This window comes from Triturus cristatus, chromosome 2_1 (genome assembly GCF_964204655.1).
Source record: "Triturus cristatus chromosome 2_1, aTriCri1.1, whole genome shotgun sequence".
In the NCBI taxonomy this organism is placed as follows: Eukaryota; Metazoa; Chordata; class Amphibia; order Caudata; family Salamandridae; genus Triturus; species Triturus cristatus.
Genome location: NC_140581.1, coordinates 1,126,928,766 through 1,126,947,029, shown reverse-complemented (window position 1 = coordinate 1,126,947,029; position 18,264 = coordinate 1,126,928,766). Strand labels below are relative to the sequence as shown.

The window sequence follows — 18,264 nt, the reverse complement described above, 5'->3', positions numbered from 1 at the left end:
TCCGCGCATGCGCATTTGTCAGAAGAAATTGGAAACCAGGAAGAGGGAGCCCCGGAGACGCCGTGCTTCAGGTAAGTGTCTTTACTTTTATTAATTTTACATTGAGGGTATGTTTTAAAAGGAGAGCGGGCGGGAGGCGGGTGGTGGGCGGCAGGCAGCTACGCTTCGCCCTGGCGTGTGCGTAGCGCTGCCTGCTTCGCCTACTTCGAAAACTGCAAAGCAGGCAACGCTACGTACACTACGTGGGCGAAGCGTAGTGTCATGCCCAGGGTTACAATATTGTAATAAAAATATGACTTCAAAATGGTAGAAATAGCTTAGTTCAATGTAGATGGTAAATGCGACACTTTACTCTCAAAGTACCTGGGATGCGTCACGCAATACAAACAAAATGGTAGCAGGGAAGTTGATGCGCCGTTCCTTACCCTCAGGGGAGTGGATGCGTTGGTTCCTTACTGCAGCGCAGGGGAGGTGATGCGTCGCTTCCTTACTGTGTGGGGAGTTGATGCGTCGTTTCTTACTGCGGTCCAGTGACGATGCGGCAAGATGGCGCCTCAATGCGATGTGACGATCCGGGGTGATGCGACAAAATGGCGTTTTTGATGCGATGCGACAACGTGGATGCGATGCGTGCACGCCTGACGGCCGTGCAGCGACTCAGTGAACTCTTGAGCCATGACAGGCCCTGCGACACACTTCTCCGGTGATGGGATGGCGACCTCTGCTGCGGCGACACTCTTCTCCGGTAATGCGACACGCTTCGTCAGTGATGCGACGCCAAACAGCTGCGGCGGTGACACGCTTCTTCCTCGGTGCATCGCTCTTCCAGCTCCCAGCGACACACAGTCTTCAGAGGGCCCAAAACAATAGCACGCACCTCACTGCAGGTAGAATTCCCAACAAGGAAATTCAGGGGAAGGTGGTGGTGAAGTCTTCGTGACCTTGAGACTTCTGAACAGGAGGCAAGCATAGCTTCAAGCCTTTGGAGATCTCCCTCAAGATGATAAAGTACACAAAGTTCCTTTTCCCTTTTCTTGGAAATGAGTAACCACTGCAGGCCAACCCCAGACAGCAACCAGCACTGGGGCAGTCTCCTCCTTCAGCTTCCTTGGTTTCTCTCCTTGAAAAAGGTCCGTCTTGATTCCCACAAGTGATCTAAAGTTCTGGGGTTTGGGCCCCAATATTTATACTGCAAAATCCTTTGTCCTTTGAAGGCAGAGGGTGTCTGTGCCCAGCCAAAACCAGTTCTGTCCTCCTGGGTGCAGCTTCCTGGCAGGAGGTGGTGACAGCATTGTTTGAGAGCAGATCTGACCCAGGTAGCTGAAAGGAAATCTCCTCCCCCTACTCTCTATTCTATGAGGGTTCAGGTCAGTGAAAGGAAATCTCCGCCCCCTACTCTCTATTCAATGCAGGTCCTATTCAGCCCAGCCCTGACCCATCAGACTGCTGGAGCCAAGGCCCTCTCCAGCCCGCTGTCACTCACAAACCAGACATGGAATACACAAACCTAGCAGAGGCATGCTGGATGGTTAGGCAAGAAAATACCTACATTCTAAAAGTGGTATTTTCAAACATAGAATGTAAAAATCACCCACACTAAAAGATGTATTTTAACATTCTGAGTTCAGACATACTAAACTATATTTTCCTATCTTGTTCCCTGGGTCAGTTATGATTATAAGATGTTATAAACAAACTGCCTATTCTGGCCTATGGGAACAGATTGCCTTGCAATTTTGAAAAACGAAATTGGCTGTAATTCACTATCAGGACATGTCGCACACACCAAGGCCTGTCCTACCTTTTACATACAATGCACCCTGCCCTTGGGCCTACTTTAGGGGTGACTAATATGTAGAAAAGGGAAGGTTTAGGGACTGGCAAGTGGGTGCACTTGCCAAGTCGACATGGCAGTCCCAGACTGCACACAGGCTCTGCAATGGCAGGCTTGGGCCACACTTAACAAGCTGCTTCTGTGGGTGGCACAACCAGTGCTGCAAGCCTACCAGCAGCATTTGATTTTCAGGCCCTGGGTACACATGTTGTACTGAACTAGGGTCTGACAAGTAAATTAAATAAGCCAATCATGGAGTCATTAATCCAAAACAACTTACAATAGGGAGCACTTGCACTTTGGCACTGAATAGCAGTGGCAAAGTGCCCAAGGCATCTAGACCAGCAAAATCATAGCAAAACATAGGAGGCAACAGTGAAAAAATGGAAGGGAGACCCATGCCAATGGTGCCAGGTATAACAGTGGGCAAGTGAAATCTCGGACGATGGTGAAGAGCTCCTTGGTCTGGTTGGCTTTGGCCTCTATGCAGTGTTTCAGGGCCTCCTTTTTTGTGACTTTGAGTTAGTGGAGGTAGCGGTTGAGGAAAGTCTTGAAGGTGGCTTGTTCGATGTTGTTTCTGCTGGAGTGCCATTTTCTTTCCATTTGGTTGCGTCTTCGTTTTGCTCCGGTGAGTTCTGGGGTTTGCCAGCAGGCTTGTTTGGTGGGGGCGTCTCAGTCGGCCGCTCTGGTGGCCCAGGCAGGAAGTTCTGTACTGCTTGATCCAGGCTGGTGGAGAAGTCCAGCTGTGAGCTGCGGAGGGTCTTGGTCCATCGGTGCTGTGTGACCTTGGTCCAGCTGCGGAAGGGAGTGCTGTGGTGCCTGGGGGTGGTGTGTGGGGCTCCAGCGATGGTGAAGTATATGATAGAGTGGTCAGACCAGGTGAGATTTTAAATTTGGCTGTATTTGACTCTGTTGCTGGAAGTGAAAATGGGGTCCAGCTTGTGTCCTGCTCTGTGCATGGGGTCTGAGACTAGCTGTGTGAGGCCAATGGTGTTCATTAGCAAACCTAAACAGTAAATCACCAACAATCACAGCCCAAAAGTAAATTTAGAATTAAATGCAGAGACGCTGGAGCGTGGGGGAGGGGTTACCTGGGGCGACGAACTAAGCGAGTCCCTGGCAGCAGGGTCGAACTGGCAGCTTCAGTGAGGGGAACAGCTGGCTAGACCAGCGGTCAAGTCATGGTCCTTTAATATTAATCAATCAATTGATAAGCTTGCATGAGTATGCACAGCAACATAAACCAAAAAAATTGTCACCATAAGGATTTTGGTGTATCGTAAATGCATTATCATTTCCCCAAAGCATAATTTGTCCAACATCTGTTTGGATGTTTTCCCCAAAGCATCATTGGACCAAAATCTGTTTGGATTTTTAAGGCATCAGTAGTGTGATTATAAATCTTATTTCTAAGGTACATTCTGAGCAGGTCGTTAAAGCTCTAAGGGTCCTCTTATTCATATTGTTTTCTCCATCCCCCCCCCTCACCCAAAGTCATTCTTAACACCGACTGCCTATATTGCAATGACGTTTTTGGGCTCTTGTAATTCTGTTTGTGGTATTAGAGAAGGGGGGGACACTCTAGTGGCTTTAGTTACGGTTTCTGGATACCCTCCATGTTCATACATTGGTTTAATTTGTCAGGCATTCTGAAAACAAGATTCTGTTTAGCTGTTTGGTAGATTGACTAGCCAGTATGAAATTCTGGTCTTCGGTACTTGCCAAAATAATTTTCTGAATCTGTGCAAATAACTTTATCCCCCTGTGCATGAAACTGTAAATACATAGTATGTAAATATGTACCAACGGACTGTACCATGCGGAGTTTAATAGTGTTCCAAATACATTAGTTCTGTCTCAGCCTAGTTTCTCTAAATCCAGTCTCAGCCAGACCCCATACTCCACACTGTTCTTAATACAGTGCCTCCTGCTAAATCAGTGCTTACATTAAATACCTAATTAAAATCAACAGATAAAATTGATGTTTGTTGAAGCGTGGTTGGGGAAAGTCTGAATTTAGCTTGATTGAAGATACCAGATTAACATTAACAACTGACTCATAACTGGTGTTTCCAATACTTTGATCCATGCTGGAACCAGCGTGATCCGTAATTTGTGTGTTTCTCCCTCTGCAGAAGAAGAAGATATGTTTGCAGAATACATCAGATGGCATCAAACATGTTTTCCAAACTGAAAACTCTAAGACATGCCAATACCTCCTTCATCTGTGCACCTCCCAGCACAAGTTCCAATTGCAAATGAGAGCCAGGCAGAACAATCAGGACACACAAGAGATTGGTAAGGATGATTTTTTCTCTCCCCTTTCTTGCTTCTAAACATTTATAACATGCAAACTGTATAGTAGGAGAAAGCATAGCGCTGTCTAGACTTGAGCATTCGGGACTTTGAAGCCAGCCTGACATTAAATTTCACGACTTGTACTTAAGATTGTCAATGGACATCTACATAAAATTGATATTCTGCGCCTCATTCATGTCACAATTGTGGGTAAAAGACATATTTTATGTCTCATCTAGTCAGTGCTTGCGCTGTCTCTTCGAGATATGTTGCAGTCAGGATATGGACTTTAAGCTCCAACTGTGTTCTGCTTAAGTATTTTATTGGCTCCTTTTAGAATTGTTTTTATTTCATTGGTTTATTTGTTTAATAGTCCCTCCTTCTCCCTCTCTAGTACCTTCTTCTCTTCCGTTGTAACCTCCCATAAGGACTGCCCCCTCTTACATGTGACTTTACTCAGTATGTTTTATTTTCACTTTCTCAGCACTCTTCTCTTAATGACTTCTTCAACGTTGCTGGAGTTGCAGGCACAACAGCCTCTTCCCCAATGAATTTCCCTGACACGGCCTGTCTTTGGGGTGCAGCTGCCTTCTCCTCCCTTCTGCTTTTTAGTTCGAGCCTATCGCAGCGCGCATGCGCTGCACTAGGAGATGACCTCTTGGAATCACTCCAGTTTTTCAGCAAACTCGTGCATGTGGCTTTTTTTTTTGCACACATTGTATTGGCCATTGCGTGTGGCTTTCAAAAATTAAAGCACGCAATTGGCCAAAGGCGGGTGCATGTCCCACCTTTCCCATTAAATGTTTCCTCCCATGGCCTACAGCTGTCGGGAGCGAGCAGCGGCGCGCAGGGTGCCATCTGTTCTGGGTCATATTACAAAGGTCGCTTTTACTTTCGATGCAGCGCGGGCGCGCTTGTTTTTGGTTAATTGCCAAGCTGGGATTAATGTCCTTAATGGAAACTTAAGTAAGCAAGAACCGACGAGAGCAGACCTCCTCCCAACCAGCAATGATGACATGGTTTATTTTTAGGCCTGTTACAGACAGTGGGCTCCCCTGTAATATATTGACATTTGTCTGCGTCCACTGGATTCATTTCTGGTCTTCTCCCAGAGAGGCTTTGAGAACTCGAGTTTAGGGAAGCTGGGGTGCCTGGAAGTGATTCACCTAAACACTATGCAGTAACCGAAAGGAGATGTGTGCGGGAAACTGGTTAATATTAGTCAATAATAAACCAGACCTTTGGGTCGCCGCGAGAGCTGTGCAGGGATTTGAGCATTTAGTCTTGAGTGAGGAGGGGGCTCCATAGCCGGTGGAGTGACGGCAGAGGGCTAACCTGTCCCAAAAGGGCAAGGACACTCCGGGGGCTGGTCAAACTGACGTCCTATCCGGTGAATTCCAGTCAAAGTTGTATCTAAAACTTCTAATAGAAATTCAAACATCCGTCGACGACTGATATATTGGCGATAAATGTACATAAGCAGTTAGCAAGTTTATTTGAAGTGTTTGTGACAAACATCACATGCCCATTGCACAGCTCTCAGGCTGACTTCCAAAAAGAGAGGGGAACAACCCCTCCAGGTGATATATTTCATTGCCACTGACTCCTGTGACTCGAATAGATTCTTGGTTCGCAGTTATCGGGGCGCAAACACCTGCACGCATCCTGTATCCTTTGCCACTGAGTTCTTAAAACTATGCAAACAGATGGCTCAGTAGTTATTGCCCCTTCGCCAGGTGCAACCTGAGGTCACAGGATTGAGTCCCAGTAGGGCTGGCTCATACTTTAATCCTCTCCCAGGCAGTAAAATGAGAATCATTCAGTTTCCGACGCTGCTGCAAGACTTTTAGCCTCAAGCGCTATATAAAACACACATTGTAATTATAATTATGCCCACGTTTTTCCGGACCGAACTCTGCGTACCTTTTCCACGGATGTGCATAAAAAATACAAAAAAATAATTTTGTACCCGAATGTCTTACCATCCTGCTTAAGTGGCCGAACACCTGCTTGGGGGACCTCATTTAGAGTGAAAAACAAGGCGCAGGGCAGCCCTGCGGGCGCCCTCACCCAAGCAGCTGTTGACAGTACGGGCTTAGAGAGAGTTTACATTAAATTACATTCGTGCCTGTAATCCTCCCCCGTGGACGTGCTCTTGCACAGAGAGGCCTTCGCACTGTCTGATGCTACTGCCTGGCAGCCGGTGTACTGGAGGAGGCGAGCACTGGCACGCAGCCAGGCCGTTGGTACTCGGAGCTCCCACACTCACAAACAGGCAGTAATTTGTTCATTTATTGCTCTTTCACCCCCTCACCCGCCGCAATCCTCTGGTAGCTGCGGGGCCTCGGGCGGCACGGACCGGGAGCGCAGGTGAAGTTTAACAACTTTGCTTCATTTTACCGTCTCTGGCGGTTGCTTTTCAGTCCGTGTATCCCGCAAAACAGAGCCGTACACATCACCGGTCCATGCATTGCGTTGTTTTATACCTATGGATACGCCATTTCTTGTGCGAATTCCATACACGCCGCTTAACTTTCTTAAATACTTTCAGGTGCAGATGACAGTTCGCCCCATTTTAAACTTTTTAATATATCCAGCCTTCTGGTTGTACCTTTCCTCTGAAGCCATCTCGTTTCATATGTTTTAAATGGCAACCTTATTTTTTAATTTTTAATCTATTCATTATTAATCTTTTCCACTGCGTATAAATTCCATATTTTTGCCCACCGTACACGTTTAATAATCTCTGGGACAGATTTACAAACATTTTGCGCTGTTTTTGTGCCAGCAAAATATGTTTGTTTTTTTGTTATTTTCTTTTCAGTGCAAAACTTGTTTTGCACTGGGAAGTTATCTATTGCCCACTTTCTTCTCAAGCCTACGTGCATACAGCCCCAGCAGACATATTTCCACTGTGAGTACATTTTGCCTGTCCAGGCAGTGCTTAACTTGAGCCGGTGGTTTCCGGTGCTCGACACCGGCATTTCATTGTCCACACCGGCACCTATAATAGTCTGCCACATGATTAGCGCTGTTTGTTTAATTTAGAGATGAGCACAACAACAGTTGTTCATAAATTCAGTATACATTAAAAAAATAACTAATACTCCCTTTCCAAGCCATTCTTACAGCTTTCGGGGCCTGGAATAGCCTGAACCATCACACTTGTATGCGTATCATAGTCAGTAGTTGTGTTTGTATTGTCTTTGGCGGCAGGGTCAATGTCGTGCGATCTGAAGTGGCCTACTGACGAGGGCCCTGGACCTTACTTTTTTTTTTACAAACTAAGCACTGTATACATGACAACTCCACACCATGTGAACAAAGTCAGCATCAAGCAGGGTGCATCGGGGTGGGGGGGGCAGCACATTGAGTCTGTCTGCTGCATAACATTTATTCTGTGGGGGTAAGGTGAGTGGTGTGCAGGTTATTGGGATGTGTATAGTTATATTGGGTATTTCTAGACCACTTGCAGACTTGTTCTAAGGCGTCCCTCCCTCACTCGCAAGGCTCCGCCCAGCGTGTCTGCCCATCTCCTTTTAATGTCTGGGGGTCAGTAAAGGTCATTGACAAGAAGGTTTTGTAGAGCCACAAGACTAGTCTTCATCCATCACCAAAGGTTAACAGGGTCTGTAGGGGTCGGATCCCACAGGGCCGGTTTTAGCGCTGGTGGCTCCCTGTGCAACAATCTTTTTCGGCACCCTCCCATGTCCTCTTTCTCCATGAATTCCTTCACTACCACCCTCCAACAGTGCCCCTCATCTGTCCATAGCCTCTCTCTGATGTACATTTTATTTTAGCACTACTTATAGTTCACTCACACTCAGTTCTGTGATCTGCACGGTACACGTTCTTTGCAGCAGGTACATTAACCCTCCCTGCTACTTTATGAGGAGTCAAAACTGCACTAGGCAAAATTCCGATCTCTCACTGATAGGAACATTAATCACCATAGTTGTCATTTTTATCGTTGCCTGAAAAGTGCTGGCGTACAAGGAAGTTTATGTGCTATTAAGCCAAAAGTTATTTTTAAACACAGACCCCCTATGAAAGTTAGTGCCAGGTGCGGTTGCACCGGTCTCACCACCCTAAAGGCCGCCCTTGGTCCCCACATCTCAATCAATGGTCTTCTCAATACAGCATATGTCAAAAACTTTGCCCAGGGGGAGATAGTCTTCCTCAACCGTAGTGTCCATGGAGGGAAGCGTCCCCTTGGAATAAAAGTCGCCCAGTTTCAATACTCGCTCCACTTCAGTTTCTAAGTCTTCACTACATGAAATAACCCCCTTCTAAGATGGGCTGTCCCAAAAAATGCAGCACCGGCACATATTGCTGGTGTTGTCTGGTCCTCTTAACTGTCACTGCATGGCTAAAAACTTAAAAGGTCCCAAAGGCGAGACCTATTGACTATGCCAATGCTTGTTATTATTTATTTATATGGCCTCCGTCTTTCTTTTCTATTTATTTACTTTATTCAGGGTATGGGCTTTAGCCTTTCTTTTAATTTTTTTTACTTTATTAGCATTCCCCGCATTACACCTTTAGCTTCACATGTTTAAAGCTAAAGCGCGGCTTCCCGCAATTGCTACAAAAGTAAATAAATACAAAAGAAAGATGGACGGCCTGCTGCCTTTTTTTTCCTCTTTATCTACTTTTGTAGCATTCCCAGCACTCTGCGCTTTAGCTTCACATGTTTAAAGCTAAAGCGTGCCGTGCCGCGAATGCTACAAAGTAAAAACATTGAAATAAAAGGCAGGCGGCCTACTTTACATCATTGTTGGCTTTCCCTTTCAACATGGCGGCCACCTGCTTTTCGATTTATTTTCTTTTGTAGAATTCACGGCATGGCGCGCTGTAGCTTTAAACATATAAAGTTAAAGCGCAGTATACTGCAAAGGCTACAAAAGCCTAAAAAAATATTCACTCATTCATGTTCCCAGTAATTATATTTATTTTGAACATGGTGAAAACACACCATTCCTTTCTATTTATTTACTTTAATAGCATTCACGGCACGCTTTACCTTTAAACATATGAAGTTAAAGCACGGTGTGCTGCAAATGCTACACAAGCCAAACAAAAAAATGGTGGCTCTCGTTCCTTACTCACTGCGTAATTCTATTCACATAATAGATCTTGAGGAAAGGGTGCAGTTCCACAGGCTGTTATTAGGTGTCCCTGTGGGGCTGTAAAGTACTGCACCCTGATAGAAACATAAATAGATAAATTACAACTGAGCATTTGTTTCCAATTATGAAAGTGAAAGTTAAATTTTTGTTCGCTTGCGTTTGAAAAATGCAGCTTTTTTGCTTATTTAGCTTTATTTCACAAACAAAAATAAACAACAATGTTGCATTTTTATAACCCCAGCTAACGAAAATCTCACTTCCAATAAAAACAAATGAAAATGTATGGTCAGCAGCAATCTTTCTCTTTATAATTGCATTAATGGTGCAATATCTTTTGTGGCTAATAGAGGTCCCTCTACAACTCCTCAGGGACACATAGTAACAGACTGTGGTACTGCACCCTTTTCTTGATTCGTGGAATTTTTTAATTATTACTTATGCTACTGCTGGGATATTTTTAAACAAAAAAAAACAAACGCATTTTCAGCACCAATAGCTCACAGTTTCACTAATGCGAGGCCTATTACATTGCATATGCTTGTTAGAATATGTAAGTCAGATGTGGTTCTTGTTGATAGTTGGAATTCACAACTGTATCTTTTCAAACGACAATGTTTATTTCAAACGCAAAGCTAGCATAAAACACAAGACATCTGCTTAATTTTAATGACATTGTGCTAGAAATAAAAAAAACTTTATTTTTATCTTCTGTCTCCCTCATCTTTGTTGTTCATGTTGCCACATGCTGAGCTGTTATGTGGAGTGTGAAATGCTTTTTGATTAGATATATATTATTGCTGACTTGGATAAAGATCAATGGGAGAAAACAGTTCTTCACTAGATTAGCGTATACGTTAATGTTCCCCAATATGGAATTTCTTTCATTCCGACACAGTGAGAACTGGAGGAGCATATTTATTGCAAAGTTCATCCCACTTCGAATAATCCATATGTATTGAAAACTGTTTCCTTGGCCTAATAAAATATTATGTTAAAAAAAATAGGACTGCTTGAAAAACATGAAAATGCATTGCTATTACTTGAGCCATCCCCACAGCAGTGTAACACTTTATCTAAAAGTTTGAATATCTGAGGGTAAGGGTAAGGGCTCACTGAAGAGGGAATAATTTAGAAGTTCTCGCAAGGACAGATTCCAATATCTTAGGTTGGGTATTTGCAGTTCCCAGTCCACACTCTTCTGTAATTGTAAATCTCTTGTCAGGCGATTTGGCAGGTGTAGGTTCTTGACACTGCTTAATTTGTGCCAGTGGTTGCAGGCTGTGGGCACAGTGGTGTAGTAGGGGTGGGGGGCCACGGGTGGGGCGGGGTGGTCCGCCCTGAACGACATGAGTTTTGGGGGGAGACGGTGTCCTCCTGCTCTTACCTGCCGTCTTGGGTGCGGCAATCGCCTGCCCCCCCCTATATTGCGCCAATCGCGGTGCGGCATTTGCCGCTGAAGCTTGCCAGCACCCCCCCCTTCAAGCGGCTGCCGAAGTGCGGCAAATGCAGGGTCAGCCACGGGCGGCCTTACGGCTAGCTACGCCACTGAATGAGCACCAGCACTTATGTTTAGAAATTCGAATTATCTTTTTTCATCATCAGACATTGATGAAGAGAGCGAGACAGATAGAAAACAGAGTAGGAAGTAGGAAGAGAAAGATAGGAAAACTGTAACAAATGGAGAAAGCCGGGATGAAAAAGAATCTGCCAAATTTGAGATAAAATAACTAAAAGTATAGGGTAGTGAAGAAACTGGGCATGGGTTAGAGTTAACACTAGAGAGCCTTAATTTTTAGCAACAAAGGCTTTCTCCAGGGGGCTTCTCTGAAAAAGTTGGGGCATCTAGACTTTTATATTTTATAAGTCAAACTCTGGGTCCTGATCGACTTGCATTGAGGAGCCAGTTTTAGCAAACCGCCAGAGCTCTTCATCTAAAGGTACCTTGCGCACAATAGAGAGCACTTTCAATTTCTTACAGGATTTCTACATAGTCAGTTGAATAGTTTTAATGCAGGTGTCGTGTGTTTTTATGTCTCGCCTACAAACAGATTAGATCTCTAGTGTCTGCAGACTTATTGTGGACAATGCCAACAATCTTAATAGACTTTGGGTAATACCATTGCATATCCTTGATTGGCTTTGTTGTCATTCTCAATTACATGCTTTTAATTCATTGGCTTTTCTTCCTCCTTGCTTTGGCAATAACGATGCCTACAGTGTGCTGAGAGGACTGCAGTGGCTTATTGTCCTCAGTGAAGTTTGCTACCAGGGTGCTCCCAGAGCAGAATGACGTTTTAGGTGATGAGCTTGGATGACCTTCGTGTCAGTTCATAAAGATGAAGAAGGACATGAGGATGAGAGGAGGATTTATAAAACATTCCAATTGAATAATGACACGGTAACCGTTAAACACTTTTTCACCTAAGCTGTCGACATTCCGTTACTCCTCCAGAATCATGGGCTGGTCTTTCCCAAGACACACTGGTGTGCCAAGGCTCAGGATTTAACTTGTGCCAATGGCTACTCGTGGTGTTACCAGCCCCAGTACTTAATTAGTAAAATAATAATAATAATAATAAGTGCCAGGGCTCTCATCATGAGGCCACTGCAGCTTGCACCACACATTGCGTCTGCCAGTGCTGCAAATAATAGTAACAAAACAACTACTAACCATCACACTCCTACAGGTGTGACAAATCAGACTCTGTCATGCCGCCAAAGCTATAAGAATGGTTTGTGCTGCAGATGATAGTCATTTTTTAATGTATATTGGATTAGCAATTAACTGTTTCTGTGGTCACCTCTAAATTAGCCAGACAGCGTCACCTTGTGGCAGACCGTTACAAGCGCCGGTGTTGACAATTAAGTGCCAGTGCCGAGTACCGGAAGCCACCGGGTCAAATTATGCACTGACTGGCACTCATTTTTCGGGACCAAGACCTATTTTTTATGATCAAGCTTTGACTCGGAACAAGAGAGAGAAAGGCAGCAAAGGAAGAAAGTAGGTGGCAAAGCCAGAGAGCAGGGTTGAAAAGGAACCTGCAAGATTGAAATAAAGAGACTGAAATTGTAGGGGTTTGAAGGACCGAGGAATTAGGGGGAATAAAGACTTGGCATTCCTCCGTGGTATTCAGCATCACCAGCAGTTGACACTACCAGCAGCAGTTGACACTACCTGCAGTGGACTCCAACCCTTTTTTTGTTTTTAACAAATTAAGCTCTGTGTAAACCTGACCAGTTGGTTTAGTTGAGAATGGCATGGAATGGACATGAACGTCCTTATGTTATTTCTTCTGCTAGTGGCAGCATAGGCCATAAGTACGAAGAGACTGAGCATAACAATTTGTCTCCAATTGTGCTCTGAAGTTATAATTTAGTGACCTTTCTCTGATTTTGTGATGTGACTTATGTACAAATAAGTAGTGTTGACAAATCCCCAGTTGCAGAATGACCTGGCTAATAAATATTAATTACGCAGGTTGCTATTTCTGACCCTCTGTGGTTGGCTACAAACAGATGGATGGTAGTCTGCAAAGAACAGCACAGCACCATCTGTGTGTTTGCTTTCCAAAACGTGACACCATTTTTTTGTAAAGCGTCTTGTGTTCCTTGAAAGAACAGTTACTGCTAAAAGGTTCTATTTGTGAAAACATTAGGGGTTGCCAGCAGTGTTCGTCTTGACCCCTGCCTGCTGTCCCTCAGGTTGTTGATCACCGGCTCCTCCTCCTCCCAAGGTCACCAAGCAAAATTCCCAAAGGGGGAAGGGACAAGGAGAGTGTTTGATGTATAGATAACTAGTCAGTGGTTTGTGGCTGCTATTGCGACCGCGAACCATTGAGTTATTTTTTTGGTCTGTATGATGGAACCATGCAAGCCACTAACAAATATGCCTTTCTCACGCGTCCATTACCAAGCAATGCCTTTACCACCCGTTGCCTTTACAATGAAAATGTAAGTATATCGCAGGTAAGTGGAAATCCTGTGTGTGTATATGTAGATATATATATCAGGGTTTTGACTTACCTGCGATCCTTGCCACCCAAATACCTTCACACCCACCCTAAAAACACCCTTTCCATCCAAATACCTTTACCCAACCTAAACCCCAAAAATACTTCCACACCCAAATATTCGTACACACCCCAAATCATAAAAATATCCTTACCCAACCTAAACCCTAAAGATACCTAAACCCTAGAATCACCCTTACACCCAAAAACCCTTACGCACCCAATACTCTCACCCACCCCTAAAACACCCTTACCCTGATATATTGATATACATAGACACACATATATACGTGTGTGTGTGTGTGTGTGTGTGTGTATATATATATATATATATATATATATATATATATATATATGTATATGTATATAAAATGAAAATCGGACGACATACACGACACCGTTTTGCACCAGAAGCATAAAAAGCACCAATCTTCTGAGGTGTAAGACGGAATATGCTGTATATGTTTTACTCTGCCACTGCAACCTACAATATGTTGGGAGCACCAAATTACAGGTGCATAAAAGAATTCTACAATATCTCAGGGCGATTAATAATCATGACAATACATATCCATTGGCACGCCATTTTAAAAGCCAACATGAATCTAAAGGCCTAGACCTCAGATACTTTGTGATTGACTCAGTACCACCAAGCAGGAGAGGTGGCAATAGGGAACAATGGCTGCGTCAGTTGGAAACTAGAAATATTTTAGAATTGAATTCCAAATATCCGTCAGGGCTGAACGTAACCGAGGACATGTACACATGCTTATGAGCTGGTTTATAATGAGTGTTTAAAAATGGCTTTTTAAAGGGAATTAGATTAAGTTATTTATATATTTATTTATTTATATATCTATATTGAAGCAATGTTTTGGCCTGGGTCTTAAGTATATGTTTTACATGGATGGTTCATTATGATATAGGGATGTTTTAAAATCTGGTATTTTACTGAGATTTTATTACTCGACAGTTATTTATTTATTTATGAATGATTTTATCAACATATTTAATATTTAATATTCAATTCTTTACATCTTTCTATATATGGTTTACTGTACCCGATAACAATACAGGGGGACCAAATGGGCAACTTGCAAGATATCAAATATAGATATGCACATTTTTGCACTTTAACCAGTACATTATTTATTTATATACTCTACAAAACTTGCAACTGTGCGCATATAAAGATATTTATATATTTTTCCATTATAACAAATATACATTGCCATGAGGTATTTATACTGATATTAGAAGCATTAATTTATTTATTTATAATTCATTTATTTGCAAATGCCGTTCCCAGCAAAATAAACCAACAAAGCTCATTCAATTCTAATTACTCAGTAAACCCACATATAACAAATGTACAAGGGATTCAAACACTAATGTAGTGTATTGGGGCTCCAATACCACCAGGTGTTAACAAAAAAAAGATCATTAATGGATATGTATTTATACAGATATAAGTGACTTATGTCAACCTTTTCAAAATCACATAGGGTTTCGGTGATTTGCACATTTGCACTAACCACACACATAAGCACTTTTTTTATTATGGTTAAGAATCACATACGCCAGGCATTATCCACAAGACATTGCAATAGGTGATGAGGATTATATACAACCTATTGCCAAATTACATGAAGAAATCAAAATGTTTTTTTTTGATTTTGGTGATTTGCAAAAATCAAAATAGTGGATGAAATTAATTTATTATTTATTCTTTTTGCATTGCCGAATTGCCAATAAATCAGTTGAAATTGTGTGTTTTACGAATTGATAACACCTAGAAGATTTTAATTGAGAGAGGGAGAGAAAAACAAATATAATTGGAGGAACTACAAATGTAACTTCTCTATGTCTATGGCGGATTTTGCACATGTGATTTTAATTATGTTTGCACTTGTCACTTTAAAAGATCAAGGAAAATGTAGAAGTGTGTCATGTGATCAAGGCTCCCGAGTGAGCTGAAACGCGTTATGCCGACTTGATTTGCACTAAATAAAATAACTTTGCACTTACCTTCGTGGTCCGGACCCGTTCTTTGGAGTATCCAGCTGGTGAAACGGTGACGAGTGTGTGTGTATATATATATATACATACACATACACCCACACCCTTTGGTAAAGGCATGTGCTTGGTAATAGTTGTGTGGTGATGACCATGTTGTAAAGGTTGTTTCCATTTTATGCCCCTTTTTAATTGCAATTCTATGTGGGTGTCTAAACCCATTTTGCGAGTCAGAAATGTATTTCTCATTTGCAAAGTGTATTTAGTACATTGTTAAAAACCTTTTTGCATTCATAAAAGGTGATTTCACCAATCACAGGGTTTGGGAAGGCAGAATGGTTTTGTACAGCTGGCCCTTTATTCTAAAGCTTTCTTGGTTCAACAACGTTGTGTTTATCCAGGTAATACATATGCAATTAGCTGTCCCCGCCCCCTTTCGTGTTGCTCTGTCTGACCTTTAGGTTTTACAAATTCCTTTCTTGGAACATTGCATTCAGTCTGTGGCATGCTCCTGGAAAAAAGTTACCCATTCATAGAAGGTTGCAGGTATGGCCCTAATCTCTTACACACAAAGCCTTTAAAAATACTGCCAACCTGTTGTTAATTAATCAGGAGAACGAGGTAGAGAGTTAGCACGCCCCACTGGCATCTGATGTGCTCTGCAGGCCTCGAGTTCGAAGCTCAGAAATGCCATCACAGTTTCCCCTCCTTCAAGTTCAGTAAATTGGGTGATAGTAACTGTGTGATTGTTATAAATTGCATTTTCAGTGGTCGGAATTGGAAATTTGTTGTGGTATTTTGTATTATTGTTTGTATTATGTTGTATTTTGTTGTATTTATTATTTAATTATTGCATACCCACATGTGAACTGTACTCAACAAATCTTTTTTCTTAACGCTAGGTTCTCTAAAAGTAGGGGAAGAGGTGACAGTTTCTCAGTACAGACTTTATGAACTTTGAATTCATTGTCCATAGCAAATATTAAAAGTAAAAACAAGAACAATGTAACATAATTGTTTAATGTCCCCATCTATGTGAGGAAGACTCATGCTTAGCAGCATGAGCTAGATACCTTTCTTTTGCCCCTAAATTAATTTGGTTTCATATGTCACATGTTTGTCAGTCTTTAATGATCTTCTCGCGCCTGGTGTAAATATAAAAAAATAATGGCTACAATTAACCTGCAATAAAAGGCTTTTTAACTATTGTCTATAAACATCAAAACGTGCAGTTATAATTCAACATTTTCTCTGAATATATTATGTTTATTGTATAATACATGTGAATCTGCTATCCCAGTATAAAACGAGTCTCTAATTTCTTTATGATAGGCGACAAGTGACACACCTAGTTGACTATTATAAAGAAATTACACCAGAACTCTACATGACGGCAGAACTCAATTATAGTTGAGTTCTGACGTCACAATGCCTGCGGCCAAGGGAAAGGCAGGTCAGATCACGGAGTACAATGAAAGAGATATTTATGGCAACATGTTTGTTCTTTGCACTCCTTAGGTAATTATAGAAAAGTTGAATCTTTCTGCATTTTTCTACTCATTCCGAGCTACTGTGCCTCTTCTTTACAAAACAAAACTGACTTGAATTAAACTGATTCTAATATATTTTTTCATTACACATCTACCAGCTTTTTGATATGTTTACTTTTGCCCTAGAGATTCTAGTTTTATTCTACATATTTGAAGTCATGGTCTATCTTTGATATGAAATAGCTAAACACAAAAGATTTAAATGTTTTGTAGTAAAGGGGAGGTGTGACCATGTATTATAAGAGATAAAGTAACCCGGGCCTGATGGTGTCCCAGCAGATCTCTACAACTACCTACCAAAATTTTGGGCAAAGGTGCTTACTAACGTTTTCTGTGCTGCTAATGGCAATATTCTACCCTCCACATGGGCTACCTCAATTTTCGTGCCGATTTTTAAAAAGGGGCAGCGGGATGACCCGGGGTGTTATAGACCCATCTCCCTGTTAGACTCTGCGATTAAGATACTGGGCAGAGTCTTATTGCATAGGTTAAGGGATAACATAGAGAGCAATGGGGGTCTCGCTAATATTCAGTAAGGTTTTAGAGAGAAAAGAGGTACATTGGACCAATGTTCGAACCTCCATCTCCTGATTTCCAAGTATACGGTGGCCAAGGAGGGGTCTTTATTTTTGGCATTTATGGACCTCTCCTCGGCGTTCGATTTGGTAAACAGGTCTAAGCTGTGGTTAATCCTATTGGAGTTTGGGGTTGACCAAACACTCGTCCATTTTATGGCAGCTCTTCATCAGGAGCTGTTCGCCGCGGTTAGGGTCACCAGGGAGGGCAGGTGTACGAGACGATTTAGGTCAGAGAAGGGGGTGCGCCAGAGTTGTATCCTGGCCCCCCTCCTCTTCATTATTTACATGAATGGCTTGGGAAAACATCTGGTGGAAGTGGGGGCTGATGTTCCGCGTGTAGGAGAGAGCTTAATTCCAGCTCCCCTATACGCGGACGATGCAGTATTACTAGCTCGTACTGGCGTGGGCCTCCAAAGACTATTGGACCAATTTGGGTTTTTCTTGGATCAGTTAGATTTGAAGATAAATGCCAAAAAGTCACATACAATGGTGGTTGGTCAGCAAAAACTTTTTTCTGCAAAGGGGAGGTGGTATCCAGGGTGGCCGTCTTTCCTTACGACGAAAAGGGGTCATGGGCCCCTCAAATTAAGGCCAAGACTATATCTATGGCCCGTTCATCGTCAGCCCTTATGGGATTTTCAAAGAGGCTTGGTTCAAGGGCTATGGAGGTTCTCCTGAAAGTTTATAATACCAAATGTATCCCGATTGCCTCCTACGGGTCACCTCTTTGGGGATATGTACCCGTGGAGAAAATTCAAAGAGTGGAGAATAGATTTATCAGATACCTTTTGTCTGTCCCTCTATCCATTCAGAGGTGGGTCTGGATTACATCACAGACAGGCTGAAACT

At 42.6% G+C, this 18,264-nt stretch overlaps 1 protein-coding gene across 8 annotated transcripts in view; it reads left to right on the top strand.

Moving 5' to 3' along the window:
- PTPN13 (protein tyrosine phosphatase non-receptor type 13) overlaps positions 1 to 18,264 on the top strand; it is an 830,096-nt gene that overhangs the window by 434,994 nt on the left and 376,838 nt on the right. For all 8 annotated transcript variants that reach the window (XM_085636547.1, XM_085636545.1, XM_085636546.1 and 5 more), the window contains one exon: positions 3,970 to 4,132. In XM_085636547.1, coding sequence (XP_085492673.1) covers positions 3,970 to 4,132 — 163 coding nt within the window. The remainder of the gene's footprint in view (positions 1 to 3,969; positions 4,133 to 18,264) is intronic.